General features: G+C 42.3%; 1 protein-coding gene and 1 long non-coding RNA gene across 2 annotated transcripts; both read left to right on the forward strand.

The window, feature by feature from the left end:
* The first annotated feature begins 552 nt into the window (after positions 1-552).
* On the forward strand, positions 553-5,671 carry LOC135498175 (slit homolog 3 protein-like). Its single transcript, XM_064788374.1, has one exon. It carries the CDS (start codon positions 809-811, stop codon positions 4,577-4,579), a length of 3,771 nt encoding a protein of 1,256 aa, XP_064644444.1. The 5' UTR covers positions 553-808; the 3' UTR covers positions 4,580-5,671.
* A 1,863-nt stretch (positions 5,672-7,534) lies between these two features.
* LOC135498132 (uncharacterized) lies at positions 7,535-12,424 on the forward strand. The gene is made up of 3 exons (XR_010449009.1): positions 7,535-7,625; positions 9,544-9,665; positions 12,236-12,424. It is a non-coding gene; the product is annotated as an uncharacterized LOC135498132 (long non-coding RNA).
* The last annotated feature ends 5,253 nt before the right edge of the window (positions 12,425-17,677 follow it).

Here is a 17,677-nt window from a genome sequence, read left to right on the forward strand (position 1 = left end):
AGTATTACAACAACACACTAAAAGCCTATTTCAAAATAAACAACATACCCGGTATTATTTTTATTATAATGTCCTTAACTGGCAAAAATATACTCTCATGAATATGTCCATCGTTTGGCAGTCGCGAAGAATATGTACCGCGAAGATTTTCTGTATACTACAGTACGTAGGTGCTACAATTGTCCCAGAGCTACGCCCCTGTACTTTACCTTGCGTTTGCTGGGTTTTTTTCCAGGTGAATGGACATGTACGTTGCTGTCTCCATATCACACTCGTATGGCTTGTCGTGTCAGTATGCACCATTGAGTCACAAGGACTGCCAAAGACAACCCCTAGAAAGACAAGCTGCAACCCAGAGCGCAACCCTTGGACGCGAACACGGAGTTATGCGGTCTGCTCTGCGTCTTCCTTGGCCGATAGTATCTCTACCCTTAGAACACTTGATGACGAAATTGAGGAAGTCAAAATAACATGTACCTGCTTGGATTATGGTGTCTCAAAATGCGCTCCTGAAAACCTGACTGAACATACCTTTCCGTATGTTTCAAATATGACAGGGCTTACAATAAGCAACTGTAATATTGTTGATATTGTTCCGGGGGCTTTTAGGTCTCTTCCCAACTTGCTGAAGCTCACGCTCGACCAAGCTAACATCGCGGTTCTTCCCAAACAAGCATTCCGTGGACTTGGAAATCTAAGGACACTGGGACTGGTCGCAAGCGGAATTGAATCTATCACGCCAGGCGCTTTCGCCGGACTTCCTAACCTCTCGGAGCTTTCGATCAAGTCAAACAACTTTTCGGTATTAATGAAAAAAACCTTTGAAGGACTGAGCAATTTGACATATCTTGGTCTTAGCAATAATCACATCGAAACAGTAAAGCGAGGTGCATTCCAAGGCTTAGATAATCTTACGCGCCTTTGGCTGCAGGGAACTAATATGAAGGTCTTAACGGAGAGATCGTTTGAAGGACTTGGAAATCTTGATGCACTAAACTTGGTTGAGTGTGGGATTGAATATATCACTCCAGGCACCTTCATCGGACTTGTTAAACTCCAAAAACTTTTGATTAATTCAAACAACATTACAGTGTTAGCGAAGGGAACATTTAAAGGACTTGGAAATCTAAAGGAACTTTTTCCGTACAATAATCGCATCGCATCACTAAAACGAGGTGCATTCATAGGTCTAGATAAGCTCAGGAACCTTTCGATGCCAGGGAATAATGTGAAGGTCCTAACGGTAGGTTCGTTTGAAGGACTTAAAAGTCTCACTAAACTCACCTTAGATAACAATACGATTGAATCGATCACCCCAGGTGCCTTTATCGGACTTGCTAACCTTCAACTGCTTACAATCAATGATAACAACATGACAGTGTTGACGAATGGAACATTTGACGGACTAGGTAATCTGAAACATCTTCATCTTTTCAATACTTCCATAACAACACTAAGGCAAGGTGCATTCTTAGGCCTAGGTAATGTCACATCCATTTCACTGATAAAGAATAAGCTGAAGGTTTTACCGAAATGGTCATTTGTAGGTGTCGACAACCTCAAGCTTCTTGACCTCAGCATAAACAACATCCGAGCGATGGAGAATGGGACATTTCATGGTCTTGGGAATGTATTAGATTTAGTTCTCCGTAGCAACGAAATCAATGGTCTAACGAAGGGTACATTTGAGGGTCTTTATAACTTAGAAAGTCTTTACCTCAACTGGAACAAGATCTCAGAACTGAGGCCGGGTGTATTCATAGGCGGCCTAAGGAAGCTGAAGAACCTTCGGATGAGTTATAATGCGCTGAACGTCTTAGTGGAAGGTTCGTTTGACGGGTTAGACAACCTTAGATTTCTTGATGTCAGCAAGTGTAACATCAAGATGATAGAGAAGGGTTCATTCCGTGGACTTGGGAAGCTGTCAAAGTTATACATGGGTGCAAACAAAATCACGACACTTACGGAGGGTACATTTAAGGGGATACCTAATTTAGAAAATCTTTTGCTCGAGCAGAACAACATTACAGCAATAAGGCAAGGTGTATTCATGGGCCTTGCTAATCTCATAAGCCTTACGATGGAATCCAATTCCATAAATGTCCTACCGGAAGGTTTGTTTGATGGTCTCCATAATCTAAGATGGCTTAAACTCAGCGAAAACGACATCCAGGTAATAGAGAAAGGGTCATTCCGCGATCTTGGGATGGTGGCAGAGTTATATTTGAACGGTAACCAAATCACAAGTCTCGCGGAGGGTTCGTTTGTTGGCCTTAGCAGCCTCATAAGTCTTGACCTCCGCAAGAGCAACGTCCGTACAATCGAGAAGGGGACATTCCTAGGTCTTGGAAAGCTATTGCAATTATATATGAAGGGAAATCAAATCACAGTTCTCGTAGAGAGTTCGTTTGTTGGCCTAGATAACCTTGAAAGTCTTGACCTCAGCAAAAACAACGTCCAAGCAATTGAGGTGGGGACATTCCGAGGTCTTGGAAAGCTAAAACGTTTATATCTGTGGAGGAATAAAATCAAAGTTCTCGCAGAGGGTATGTTTCTTGGCATTGGCAACCTTCGAAGCCTTTCCCTGGAAGAGAACAATATCCGGGTCATAGAGAAAGGGGCATTCCGAGGTCTTCGAAAGCTGCCACGTTTAGATTTGTCCAAAAACAAGATAACATCACTGACAAAGGATACAATTGAGGGGGGTTTTCACAATGATTCACTCAGCTTCCGCTTAAAAAACATTACCCTTTTCAAGACTTCCATAACATCACTAAGGCAAAGTGCATTCTCAGGCCTAGGTAAGGTCATATCCATTTCACTGACAAAGAATAAGCTGAAGGTCTTACCGAAATGGTCTTTTGTAGGTCTCCACAAACTCATGCTTCTTGACCTCAGCATAAACAACATCCGAGCGATGGAGAATGGGACATTTCATGGTCTTGGGAATGTATTAGATTTAGTTCTCAATAGCAACGAAATCAATGGTCTAACGAAGGGTACATTTGAGGGTCTTTATAACTTAGAAAGGCTTTACCTCAACTCGAACAAGATCTCAGAACTGAGGCCGGGTGTATTCATAGGCGGCCTTAGGAAGCTGAAGCGCCTTCTGATGAAGAATAATGCGCTGAACGTCTTAGTGGAAGGTTCGTTTGACGGGTTAGACAACCTTAGACATCTTGATGTCAGGAAGTGCAACATCAAGATGATAGAGAAGGGTTCATTCCGTGGACTTGGTAAGCTGTCAAAGTTATACATGGGTGAAAACAAAATCACAACACTTACGGAGGGTACATTTAAGGGGATACCTAATTTAGAAAATCTTTTGCTCGAGCAGAACAACATTACAGCAATAAGGCAAGGTGTATTCATAGGCCTAGCTAATCTCACACGCCTTACGATGGAATCCAATTCCATAAATGTCCTACCGGAAGGTTTGTTTGATGGTCTCCATAATCTAAGATGGCTTAAACTCAGCGAAAACGACATCCACATAATAGAGAAAGGGTCATTCCGCGATCTTGGGATGGTGGCAAAGTTATATTTGAACGGTAACCAAATCACAAGTCTCGCGGAGGGTTCGTTTGTTGGTCTTAGCACTCTCAAGAGTCTTTACCTCCACGAGAGTAACGTCCGTACAATCGAAAAGGGGACATTCCTAGGTCTTCGAAAGCTAAAATGTTTATATCTGAAGGGAAATCAAATCACAGTTCTCGCAGAGGATATGTTTGTTGGCATTGGCAACCTTCAACACCTTGACCTGACAGAGAGCAACATCCGGGTCATAGAGAAAGGGGCATTCCGAGGTCTTAGAAAGCTGCCACGCTTAGATTTGACCAAAAACAAGATAACATCACTGACAAAGGATACATTCGAGGGGCTGTTTAACTTAGATTCACTCATTCTCCGCTTAAATAACATTACAGAACTAAGGCAAGGTACATTCAGGGGACTCGCGGCCCTCAAATTTCTTTACCTCGACAATAACAGGATCAGGGTTCTCGCGGAAGATGCGTTTTGGGGATTGACTGAAGTGAAGGATATTGACATCTCTTCGAATAAAATTGCCACTCTGGCAAGTGAAACGTTCACAAGACTAGATAATCTTGAAAACATCATATTGTCAGAGAATCCTTTCTACTGCAACTGTGCTTTACAAGGAATAACTTCATGGTTTCGCGCAAACAGAGATCTGATGGTACACGCCAGTCGCTTGAAGTGTGCCGCACCGTCTGAGATGCTGGGAAAGAACGTACTGAAGTTTCATCCGTCTGTGTCTGGATGCAGTCCACGGACAGTGTCACCACAGTCGGTACCAAGGGCAACAGAGCAGCAGCCTGCAAAAGAATCGCCCTCGCTGCAAATTTACAAAACAAGGAGTTCACCATTTACGCCAAGTAGCTCGATTCTTCCACCTGATAGCATCACGCAATATGTCTACTATGCAGCCATTGCTGTTTCTTTAGTTGTCATATTTTCCGTCTTCGTCGCTTTGGCGATCCTAATTCGGGGATGCAAGGGAAAACAGTTAACATCGGGTGCTTGTACCAGAACATCTGAATCCGTTTTGAAAATCTGATAAGGAAAATTGCTCCTCCAGGGCTCCTGTGCGAAAACTACTCGGCCGATTTCTTCCAAGCTTGAAGTTTCTTGTATCTTATTTCGGGACCCAAGATCGAGAATTTTTACATGTTAGAAACCATGGTTACGAACTAATTTTTTGTCTGTTTTCATTTAGTACTTTCACGTAGTGCATTGATTTTGACATTTTCTCCTCTGTACTGCTTATTTCTGGATGATGTTTGATGAAAGCTTAAGATCTTTATTCATGTACATGTATACAATCATGTATCTCCGAATTGGAAAAAATCAGCCCCGTTTTCACGCAGCAGCCCATTTACCCCAAGGACACTACACTGCCGCAGTTTTCTTGTTTCGGCCCGACCTTATAATAGTACTATACTGTTACAATAACTTTAGATCATGCATTCTGTGTTCTGTAATGTACACACATCATGCACATGGTAATCCATTTCATTTTATCATTTTACGACATGTTGTACTTGCTTCATCGAGAAATAGCATTCCGCGAATATGACGTCACTGCAGCTGCTGCCCTCTATTTCCCCATCGCTGAATTACAGGCAATGTCGGACAAACATGCGGTTTCGTAATGGATTCAGGCTTTCTAACTTGGGCAGTTAGATTCAATCTGGCACATGTCCGAGTGTTGGAAATACTACATAATTGTTCTGAATATTTCTCTCTCTGACTCTATGGTATCATTCATGCTAAAAACAATGCCGGGTCAAAGATAATTTACTTTGGAATAAGCTCAAATGCGTAGAAACAAGTGTCGATGTCCGCCTGTCACGTGACTAAAACGTCATCAATATCTTATGTAAATGATCTTGTGAGCTATAAAAAGTAACTTCGCGGCATGCTATTGCTTGAACACGATGAAAATCTATCAAAACCATCATTATCACCGTGTGTGTACAATGTATTTACTGCATATGTATTTGTCTTATTTCTCTTGTTAGCTGCTGACCATATTTTTAGTTTATTATCTTCTGTATCTCAAGTTAAGGGCAAATAATACTCTGCTTCGGCCCTTTTCTTGGTCAATAAAGATGCTAAGCCTTATTCAATAATGTTATCTGGTGTATGTTTAATTTTTCGCTGGCTAAGATGAATCGAGATGAATTATGACAAAGGCCTACCTCTTGCCTGCTCCGACATACCCAATACAAACATGCAGACGGCTGCTTGTTGCTACTTTTGGCTTGCAACTCCTGTTCTAATTTTCAAATCGTTGCTGACGCATCCGTGGTATTCCCTGCGTTAAAGATGCTGACCATCGCACCAAATATCCTGGTCTTGGGTCGGCCAAACGAACTCCAAGCATCCCAAAGTCACGTTCTTGATATGTTCTACTTACAAAATGACGGGCATCAAGCCGTAAGCGCTCACGGGACAATATAGCGCGATAGAGGCACCAGATGCTGTCACTCTTTAGTGATGACAATGTTTAAAGAGTTTGGTTGTGTATGCCTAAACGCAATGACCCAACGCGCCGCGTAGCGGCAAAATAGCGAAGCTGGCGAAATATTAATAATGGGTCACCGTGATATCATTATGGACTTATAGCGCGATTATGGGGTTGTAACTATTTTGCTGTATAATTGTCACGAGGAAAGAAAAGCACGCGACCTAACGCCAACCTATTTATGTAAAGTTATAATCAGTAGGAATATAGTTCATGAAATGTTAATAAATAATCATTCCTTATCGTCTTTTGAGAGCATTTTTAATTGTAAAAAGTATATGCCTACGTCACAGAGTCTCTGCAAAGTAGTCTCTTGCAGCCAGGCCTTCTTCACTTATTAGTCTGGCGCAAGTCAGGCGTTCATTGTACTAGACCTAGACGATTTCCACCACAATGTATCTGGGCCGAAGAAACACTGCGCAAGATTACTTCGAGCTGGAGCTAAGAACAGATTATGCTAATGAACATACTTCCACATTGAGTTTTCCCAGAATGGTGCATGTCGCGTGAAGCTACTTAGCCTAATACCATTTGGCCCCGCGTAGTGGCGCTGAGGCGGCCGCTGTGATCAAGAGAGTGGTTGAGTCACTCTATGTTATGACGGACCTAACCAAAATTGCTTACATTTTCGCATTGCAAAAATGAAAGACCTAATACTGAAACCACATGTCTGTTGCCTGTGCATTAAGAGAGACTGGCATCATGCCTAGTCTCTCTTAAAGCACAGTCAACATAGATTGGCATCATGCCCAGTCTCTCTTAAAGCACAGTCAACATTGATTGGCATCATGCCTAGTCTCTCTTAAAGCACAGTCAACAGACACCAGTATACCCCCTCACACTCAGAACCACAACGCCCACCCCTTCCGGATCCTGCCACTTTAATAGTTCTGGATACATGTTTTAAAGTATATGTCGAATAGGAGGAGGGTCCCCCCTCCCGACTCTTTAGCGATGACAACGTTTGAATAGTGTAGATGTGTGTGCCAAGATACATGTTTAACAGTATATGTAAGCGAAGAGGAGGAGGCTCCCCCCCCCCACACATACACACTGCTTTGAAGGGGTACGCCGTTCGTAATTACTGGTGGTCCAGGAAAATAGAAATGCAGTTATTCACAATGCCGGAGAGCAGTAATTATGCCTCCGCATTGGCTGAAACTTAGTACATGTATTTATAGAGTTTGTATCCCTTTGACATTTATACCCATTATCTATTTTCACAGTTTGACACTTTCAAATCCAATTAAAAATTTCAAATTTAACGAACGGCGTAGGTCTTTAAATTTTATAGCACTTTAGTATCGATCGCCATCAAGTACCTTTTTTTACTGCCAGTTATTTGTCAGAGATGTAACGTATTGCAGTGACAGGTTGTACAGAAGCCACTGTCAATTCCGAGACGAATTTCCTCTGCTCAACGTTGCAATAATCCTTTTGAAAAATTACTCAAAATTCTTGCAAGTCACGAGGAGTAACAGCTGCGAGCCAGGAATTTGGGTTGGAGACACTATAAACATCGAAAAGAACATGTACACTTTACACATCCATGTTGTGCGTCAACCGAATTCTAACTGTGAGTATTATCTAACACTGACATATTGTTGAATTTGCAATTTTTTAGCAAAATGTTATTACATTCTAGAGCGTAAAGTCATTTTAAACACGAACATGCCGACACTTGCAGTATTTTCTATTTGTGTGTTTGTGTGTTCTTCTGACGTGTATACGCGACCTATCAGGACCCTTCACGGAAGAACGTAAGCTTTATTCAAGCGTATGCTGCGCGGTCATGACTAGAGATAGTGATGACTAGAGAATCAGGTCCATACTGTGCGGTATTCAGACGCGCGTTTTTTGCAACAAATTTGCTCTCTTCATGGATCAAAATTGCGAACGAACTACGTAATCGTTTAATGTGTACTTATGACGTAATTATGCTGTGCCTTGATTGTTTTGGGCGTAATTCTGGACATTCCCAAGGTAGGTCCGCGCCCGTGCTCGTGTCCTTTTGATCGAGACCCTGTCGGAGCGCATTTATTGCTGCATTCGTCACATCCTGGAATGGGTCAATTAAGTTTATGATGAAAGTTAAGTCCATTAAAATATTGGATCACGTAAGTGTCCATTATAATAGGTAAGAAAATATGTCACCTAGTTCCTTTCGTCAACGATAAGTCGTTTAAAATAGAATCACATAATTGTTTTAGTTGATGAATGGTTATATCTTATGTTTATGCGTTACTGTATAGTTTGTGGAGTGTATCTGATGAATGTAAATGCAGTTTTAAGAGGGGAAATCCGTTGTTCTTCTAGCAAATCTATTTTTGGCTTGTCGGAGAATCCCAAAATTCCAGGACGGTTTGATGAACGAAAAATGTGTGTCAGATAGAATTTTATGCGAATTATATATTTTTCTGGTAACGAATTCAGCTAAACAATTGTAACGAATGATTGTATAGTTTCTGGGCTGTTTTTGAAAAATGTTAAGGCCATTTTAAGGGGGAAAACCGTCATTTCTGACCCATTCTATTTTTAGCCTTTATCGGTTTCCCCAGGCATGTGATTAGACAGCAGATTCATTGCTAAATGGTATCAACAAGCCTACAGACCCCTCCTTCCACACCCACAACCAAAGCCACGCCCCTACGTGATCTCAGTCGCCGCCAGGCTTGTTAAGTAAACAGTCGACACATAATCTGGACACATTTTAATCCAAAATATTGTTCCTGTCTTTGATGGAGTAGACGCGTAAAATATTTAAAACCTGCGCTCATCGAAACCATGCGACTCAACGCAACGCCTTTAAAGTTCTACCGTTGCTGCCATATTTTGAAACGAAAGATCGATGTTCGTCGGCTTCACTCCATTTAATGCCTTTTTGTAACGTTTGACAAAATGTGAAAACCTGATATCTCGCTTGTAAGTGACTCGTTTTCGATATAATTTTTATGCTAGGTACTCCAAGCAATGAAACATCACTAATCATACGGGTGTTTGATTTGACGTACTTTTTAAGGTCAGAAAGATTAAATGGCTTAACATTTCTTTTTGGCTATATATTATAGCACGTTTTTTAACCAGCATCAGTTGTCTACGCAGTGAACATCATGGTCCCTGGCCTTTTCATTTTCAAATTGCCTTCGGTGTTGTTGAGGCTGTAGTCGACATATAACTTGATCAGGGTCGCAAGTTCGAATCCCGGTCGAGTTGTCCTAATTAAATGAAGCCAAGATGCGGATTCGACACTTGCATTCATGTTTCAAGAAGACTGGTCGTCTATTGCCAAAGTATGACAGTAGATGGCTCACCTTAAATCGCCAAGCCAGACCCCCCCCCCCCCCAGGAAAACTGGCAGATCTGACATTATGTGTTGCCTCATCATGGTGGGTAGGGGAATTTTCATCCTTGCCCAAGTTATCCCTTTCAACTGAAGAAATCAGGAGTGGTTGCTCCCCTTTTCATCAAATTTCATTTTTATTATGTTCGCCCAGCGTCAACACTGATAAAACTTCCCCAACTATTCTACAATGAAGGTGTTCGTACTCCTCATAGTTGCTGCACTGTTGCTCACTGCTACTCAAGCGGGACTGAGCAAGAGAAGATACCCAACAAAGTGAGTACATGTTCAATCTTCGTAGTACGTGGCACGGAATCTGGGGAATTTCGGCCTAGGTCAATGCTTTGATTTACTGACTGTTTTCCCCCTAGATAATCAATACTTAAGCCAATGAAAGGACAACCTCCTTTTAGTATAATGTTAATAAACGTTGTGGTGTTTGATTCTTCTAACGATGATGTAATGTCGTCTACTTTATTACATGGACACACGTTATATGCGTAACGTAACTCACCAATGACAAAAAAACTTTCAAATGGCTTTTTTTGTGATGCATTTATTTTCAAAGGCCAGCATCTGCGCGCTGGTTAGAGCACCCTGTACTATCCAGGAGAGGAATCTCGGTGAGGTGGACGGCCTGACTTACATGCACAACTTGGTTGAGGGCTATTACCCAGGGGTGCCTGCCGTTGTTCCATATTCTAAAATACTTTGGTACCGTAAAGTCAACTTTTAAATGGAAAATGCATAAGCCTCGTTCTGAGAGTGGAGTGTTTTGGACACGCAACCAAGATGCTCTACCAAAGTTCCCTCGGGTTGCACTAAAATGTGGAAACCATGCACACGTCACGTCAATGGAATTTCAGCTCACTTCAGAAGTTTGAGGCTCTCAAAACACTGCTTCAAACACAAATCAGCCAAGGAAGCATCAACCACCCTAAGTTTTTTAATGAGCACTACACATATTTGCCGAGAAAAACGCTCCAAATAGCCCATTTGCGCGGATTTTAGGATCACTTGAGCGAGCCGATGCGGACTTCCTATGCGCGCTGTACAAAATGTACATGTCTCATTTTCTGTAACGTAGCCGTAACATAATCTATACTATAATGCGCGTTGTGGCCGCTAAATAGGAGGCGATTTTTGTTTCAAAATTGGGCCTCGGAAATGCGTCGAATTCTTGCAACTTTTGGCTTCGTAGGTGTGGATCATAAGTAAGAGTGTCACTGAGGGTGTCATACGTCGAATATCTTGGTGGTTTTGGAATAAACAACAACTTTTCAGAGAGCACGTCGACTGGAGAGCTCCGCTCATTCTCAAAAGCATACACAAACTTCACGCATATTCTCCCTGCCACATCAATATTAGCTTCCAGCACCTATGTAGTGCTATACAACCTGGTCCATGGTGCAGGGTATTAGCAGGGAGATTAATGATTAGCCTATTCTATTTTAGTTCTATTCGAGAAACACTGACCGGAGTGATAAGGCAAATTCTGCAGGGTGGCCTACCGGAACATGCAGTCAGGGTATCAATAAGCAGTTATGCCAGGATGGACAAAATATGTACAGTGGCCAGCGCTTGCTCTTTGATTTATTCTTTACTGAATGATGTTGCCGTTTGAATTGCGTTCTGCATCTCTCCATGAGCCTGGCTTTGGTCCGACAGTGGCATTGGGTACGGGAGTGGGTAGGTGATATGCCTAATATGTGAGGCCCTTATTTGGAACAGGACCTGCTGTCACTGGTCTCAATGCATTGTGCAAAATAGCGTACTCCAATCAATCTATTGGGGGTTGCATGTAGATAGCAGCATTAAGTCCCTAAATGCAGTTCATTTCGTGTTTAACCTTTAATAAAACTTCAGTAACGTTAGAAATTTAATGTAGTTCAATCATCGTGCCCATTTAACTAATGTATATTACATTTCAACTTTGCCCGCTCCATGGGTATATGCTAGTGTAAACAATGGGGGCCGGCGATGGATGGAATTTGCCAAATTCGCACATATTCAAGTTATTTTCGTGGCCTATCTTTTTAAGTTTGAGGTATTTTAGAATGGGTGGAGCTAAAATGGGTGGAGCTAAAATTTCGTCCAAACCCTCGCCTGTCGGCTCGGGTTTGGACTGTATTTTAGCTCCACCCTCGAGTGTCTTGGTAACTCAACCAAGGTCCTCCGCCTCGGGTTCAATTCCTTAAACCATGGGTTCTTTTGAGGTTACCTTCAATTACCCAATTGCGTCTTCTTTAGTTTTCGGCGACTTGGCTTGCGTCCCAAGGCCATCTTCCCATGAGAGGCGTTTTAATATTTTCTAAATACACTTGCACAAAGCCCTGCTAACATTGAATCACACTCACGATGATGTGGTGTTCAGAAAGCCAGTGCCAAACCAGACTGCGGGACAAAGAAATATCTATCTCAACCTATACGTGATGCTACCAGTTACACGTACGGACGGCCTCTGTTAGCTTGGCAGGTTTCCGCCTTTCTGTTGACACAGAAGAATCCACCTCATGTAGACTTTTCTAGTAAACATGGTATAGAATTGGTGTAAGGATTGGGAAGACGCACTGAATGATCAGCATAATTGTTTGACCAGCTCTGTATCTCATTAATGTTGTCATCTGCATTGTTTAATGTTTTAATTACAGAGGCCTGGTTTAGGGACAGTGGGGGTGATTCACATGTGATGTAGTGGTCAAGATATCTCACCAAAGCATGTCAAGTTCGGCAGGGCTCAAGTTTATTTTATGAGCGATAAAAATACCTGATGTTGGAGGATGCCTGTGATCACGTTGGTTTGGTTTGTCTGTTCTCTGTAGTATATTACGTTCTTCATATTTCAGTTGCCCAGACAGCGGTTGTGGCAAGTTGGCCCTCGGGTCGCAGTGCTTCAATAGCCCGTCCTGCAGCACGGGAAAATGTGTTGATCACACTTGCGTTGAGTAGAGTGAACTACCACGACGGGATGCATTCGTGACAATATTATTACACTCTTGATGTTAGCGCAAGCAATAAAAATATTCTGATCAGAATTTCGTGCATTTTTGTACATACTCTATATCTCCGGAACCATAACACTATTATTGGCATTGAAAATTCGTTCCAATACTCTAGACTCAACGATCTAACACCGGTTCATTAACTTGAGACATGACCGCCCCCAGCATAATACGCATTGAACAGATCCCATCTCGGTTGTGGCAAGATGATGGAGATTGGTTGGCATTCGATACAGTGGTCTTCATTACTCAGCACTCGATGATTTTCTCCGGCCTGAAAGCTAATCATCGAGTGCTGACCCGGCGACTCGGACCGCTCACTCAGTCGTTTTTTTTATTAGATCCATGGCTCCAGGAAGCACCTTACAAGTGCATCATTCCACATGGAAAGGATCGACGCATGGAGAGTTAACTCGGGTCAAATCGGAATCAACATCGGAAAAGCGTGATATTTCAGTCAAATTTTGAATTTTTCCTTTTTTTGCAATTTGGTGATGGAAACTACTCAAGGACGTAACTGGGCAGCCGACAGTTTTATAATATTCCCCTTAACAATACCAATGGTCCTTTTATGAGATGAAAAAGTATCATCCTTGTATCTATCTGTTTCGTGATGGCACCAAATTTGGACGAATTTATGGAACCAATCTAGTTTGTTTGGGTTTTTTGCTTCAATCTACAATGTTTCACGCCCTTTAGAAAAAAAACACCAAGACTAGGTTCAAAGAATTGGCTGTTAAAATCAATGATATTGATCAAAGTACCACTACATTTACATAACAAACATTCAATTGCTTATATTTAATGCGTTCATTTCATTCTTTGAGGTACTTTTGATTCCATTTTTCGTCCTGCACAGACTGTGAAGTTTTTGATGTGTTCAGTAAATGTGTAAAAAAACAATTTGTTATCGATTGAAATTGATGTAAACTGTATACAATCATGTTAAATTATCGTTGCTTCGATAATTATATCAAGTTGACCACGTTAGTGCAGTTCTTGATAAACGTCTCCAACAAGTGTATGAAAGTGTGACAGTTGATGGTTACCATGCGATGTCTTTAGTGTAACATTTCATTACATTGAATGACATTCTCCAGTCACCGCCCCATTTGACGAGGTTGTCGACGTCCTCCTGCAATGCAAGCTGTTGGCAACATATCGTATATTCCTGTAGAGAATGTAGTCATCGGCAATAATATGGAATTGGTGATACTGATTTTGGAAGGTCAGGAGTGAAGTAGGACAAGAAGTTGGACAAGCCCTGTGCACTGGAGCATAACTGAGTCTAGAGTCAAAATCACAATTATCATCCCTAAATTCGCGTCATTGGCGCGCTACTCAGGGCGTAGGTCGTGCGTATGTCGCTTACACGAAACATAGAGAGATAAGCGCGACGCACAACTTGCGCGTACGTTGCGCGTCGTCAAAAGTGCGATATAGGACAGTTTATACCAAAGTGATCCAGTTTTAGACGGGAGGTTTGTTGTGAGACACCGCATCAAAGGCTTTTTAGAAGTCTGTCGGGCTTGTTTGAGCAAGACCTGGAACGAGATTAGCCTTGGGGTAGGAACTCTGACAGGTGTCATTGTGATGTCTACATTCGTATCATCGGTTGGCAGTGTGTTCGCATAAGTAGGAGGTTCGCAAACTTTGCCATTTTCGCATTTGCAACTGTTGGCAATAGTTAAAATGATTCCGACGATCTCCTTCTTTTTGGTGAGGCCGTCGGTGAGTCAGCCATTACTACCGTGACTATGTTTATTTTTACAATAGGTAGTACGGCTGTGTCTTTTCCGGTTACCTTTGGGTATCGGATGTCCAGCTTTTGTGATGTACCAGACCAATCGTTGGGCCTGGGGATGAGACTTTGCGACTCTGAGGACAGAGTACATGTTGTGTGTGTTCAAGTAAACGAGCTGTAGAACGTGTGCAAATAGTTGGGTAACCGGAAAAACGCTGACCGACCGACCTACCGACCTACCAACCCAAGGAGTTTCGTAGTTGAGTCTCAGGTCTCATAAGTCAATGTGATATATCCAACCCACGATAGCAGGTCATGTGAAATGAAATTGTAAACAAGCGCACGTGCGCTGGTCAAATGACAACAAATGCATGTTGCGCGTTGCAGTTCATGCATTGCATCGGTCGAGACACTCGAGTAGAAAAACTACAGTGCATAGATTAGGCCCAAATCATGTTTTTATATCCACCGAACATGCAGACAAAGCATATCTTTAGAGTATCGTTATCAGTTCCTTACCGCGTGGGCTCGTTTTCCCGGTATAAGTGACTGAAGATGCTGCTGTCAGACATGTCCGAATCCATCACGTCCATTGCGCTGGGCACCACACAGATACATGTGCTATAGAAAAGCGAAAGGGATACTGTATATGACGGTAGGTCGGTAGGTCGGTAGGTCGGTAGGTCGGTAGTTCGGTCGGTCGGTCGGTCGGCGTTTTTCCGGTTACCCAAATAGTTGGGGGGCCTGACAAGTGTTTCGATCGCAGTCCAAAACCACATTTTCGTTGTTTAATTTGAGATGTTTTAGAATAAAAATTGATACCTCCAGTTCGGTATCAATTCCTTTAGCCTAATATTTCCGGTAGTTCTACGGTACCCATGCTTCGGCACGATTGGTGATGCAAAACATTACGCCATATTGCTCCTCCTCAGCCATCCTTGTTGACACGTTATTCGCAGTATCAACAGTGGTAGATGTTGTTACCTTTACCTGTACCAGTCTGTTTGCAGTTAGAGCGGCCAGGATTAGATTTGATGTGTCCACGCAGTATATCGAGACTTCAGGGTTTACTTTTTTCCTGGTTGCGCAAGACAAGCCATTGCTATAATTATTGCCAGAGAATGGTGCTGATGATTTTGTGGCAAATACGCATAGTTTGGCCTCGGAAACATACTTAGCAGTGTCAATATGATGTCTACATTTTGTGGACGAAAGTGCCGGAAAACACGGGCCAAAATCGAGAAACGATCCCTGCCGAGACTGCACCTTGCTGCAGCACCAGAAAGTTCCAGAAGTATCATCACGGGTGTATGCCGATCTATCTATTGACATTCAGCGTGTTCGATTTCTAGCACCGCGCTTTCGTAGAAACCGAATCTCGCGCCTTAAGGGACCCTTGGCATTATTAAGGGCAGTATTACCCAGCTGTCGGCTGCCCAGCGCATCGTTCAACGTGGAAAGGGTCATGCATGGAGAGCTAACTCGGGTCAAATCGGAATCGACATCGTAAAAGCGCGATGATTCAGTCATATTTTGAATTTTCCTGTTAATGTCAATTTGTTGATGGAAACTACTTATGTAGAATAGGAGGTGACTAGTGACGCGTTTCCTGGAGTTTATAGGATCTACCCTGTGTTGGTGCTGATATCGATTTTTCCGACGTCACGCTGATGGCGCTTGATTTATTAACCCGCAAATGCGACGATAATTGGAAATGAGCGGTGTGACGTGAACTTGGATCTTGGCGTAGTTTACTGATGAACCAGAAGAAGAACAACCATACTGCAATAATAATACCAATGGTCCTGCCCGAGTAACCTTTGGATAAAGTAGCGTAAAAAAGAATGACCAGACACACTACCGGGTGTGCGTGAACTAGAAAAACTACTCAATTTTTTCACATCCTAATATCAGTTTCTTCAAACAGCTATTCTATTTTTGCCAAACTGTAGTCTGATGCAATCAACACTTTTGTGTATCTATTTTGTTATTATTATTCATTAACCTCCGAGACAGAGAATAAAAGGATATATATACAATATCACAGTAACACAATCACATACAAGAGTCCTTCTAAAAATAAATATATTCATAGTTCGGTAATAAGTTTATGGTTGTTGTAATATGATTTCCAAACTTGTAATTCGAATAGACTCAACAAACATTCCGTCTAAAGTAGCGTTACAGAAGGGAGACGTACGGAGAATGAAAGTGATGTATTAGTCTCCGTGCATTCCCTCCTTTCCCACGCCTCCTCGGAGATACCACATCTTTATCCTCAACCCTTGGATCCTCTCTGCTGACCTGGTACGCGGATCTGCCTGTATAAGATGGTTCTCTTATTTCTCACTAGATGGCATGCTACCGCCGATCTTGTGTTCGGAAGCCCCCCCCCCCGCTGTTTCTAGCATATATTACCGTACCATACCTTTCAGACCATTGTGATTGATATAATTTTGCAACTCATAATATTACTTAAATGTGTCTTCTTAATTTTTGAACTACATATTTATTGCCAGTGTTAACGACTTATGATTGAGAACGCGTGATTTACAAATAAAGTTAATCATCAATAGAATAGCCACACATATTAACCAATCAGAAGGCTTGTAACAAGAGCGCGCTTTGATCAGCTGATTTTTGTTTGCACATGTCGATGCATGTCAGTCAGTTGGCCATGGCATAACAGTGACAGAATGACATACACGTTATAATAGGGGTAAAACATTCATCAAATTTATATTTGTTATGCAGGGTAGTTCAGTCACTTCGGCACATTTTCATATCGGCTATGAGCCTACATCAGCAGCATTAAAATGTGCACTTGTTTAACCTGAATAACAAAGCCGGCAAAGCCGAGGACACAACCAACAAAATTTGCCATTGCCATTAGACTGTTGTCGGTCGTCTTGCAGGCTATGCTACAGACTGCTCGTCCACAGTAATCAGATGGTTGATGTCATCGATACCTTTGAAAGGGTGTCTCAGTCTGTACCACATCGTCACATAAGCCATTCCAGTTGGTTCATGATCTAAACAACCTCGCTTCTAGACTTCTACGCTCAAAAACGCTGTGTCGAAAGTGTATATTGGCAGCATGCCAAGACTGGAGGCGAGAATAAAAGTGACTCATTCATGAAAACTTTCAATTTCGAAAGCAGCCTTCTTATTGGAGGCACACGAGATAAAACATTATGGCATGCTTTTCTTCAGAGGTATGAGGGGAGGTAACGGACCGAGTAACTCTGATGGTTCGGAATGGAGATACCAGTGCTCGGGCGATTCCAAATGTGCAAACCTATGAATAAACGACGTTAATTCAACCATCTGTTCGAGCAATTTCATTCGCTGTGCGTCTGACGGATTTACGAAGGTCGGCGTTGAAGGATGGGGATTTGGATTGACGCGCACCGATAATAAACCAGTGTGCGAAAAGCGATGATAAGCTGTTCATGATTTGCTGGCAAAACCAAGTTGCGAGCGGAATAACAAGTTGGCGGCAAAACAAGTAGGATGACGGCATGGCGGCAAAAGGTAGTTTA

This window comes from Lineus longissimus, chromosome 13 (genome assembly GCF_910592395.1).
Source record: "Lineus longissimus chromosome 13, tnLinLong1.2, whole genome shotgun sequence".
In the NCBI taxonomy this organism is placed as follows: domain Eukaryota; kingdom Metazoa; phylum Nemertea; class Pilidiophora; order Heteronemertea; family Lineidae; genus Lineus; species Lineus longissimus.

Coding starts and splice junctions, on each gene's coding strand:
- LOC135498175 (XM_064788374.1), top strand. CDS start 809: ATGAAAAAAACCTTTGAAGGACTGAGCAATTTGACATATCTTGGTCTT.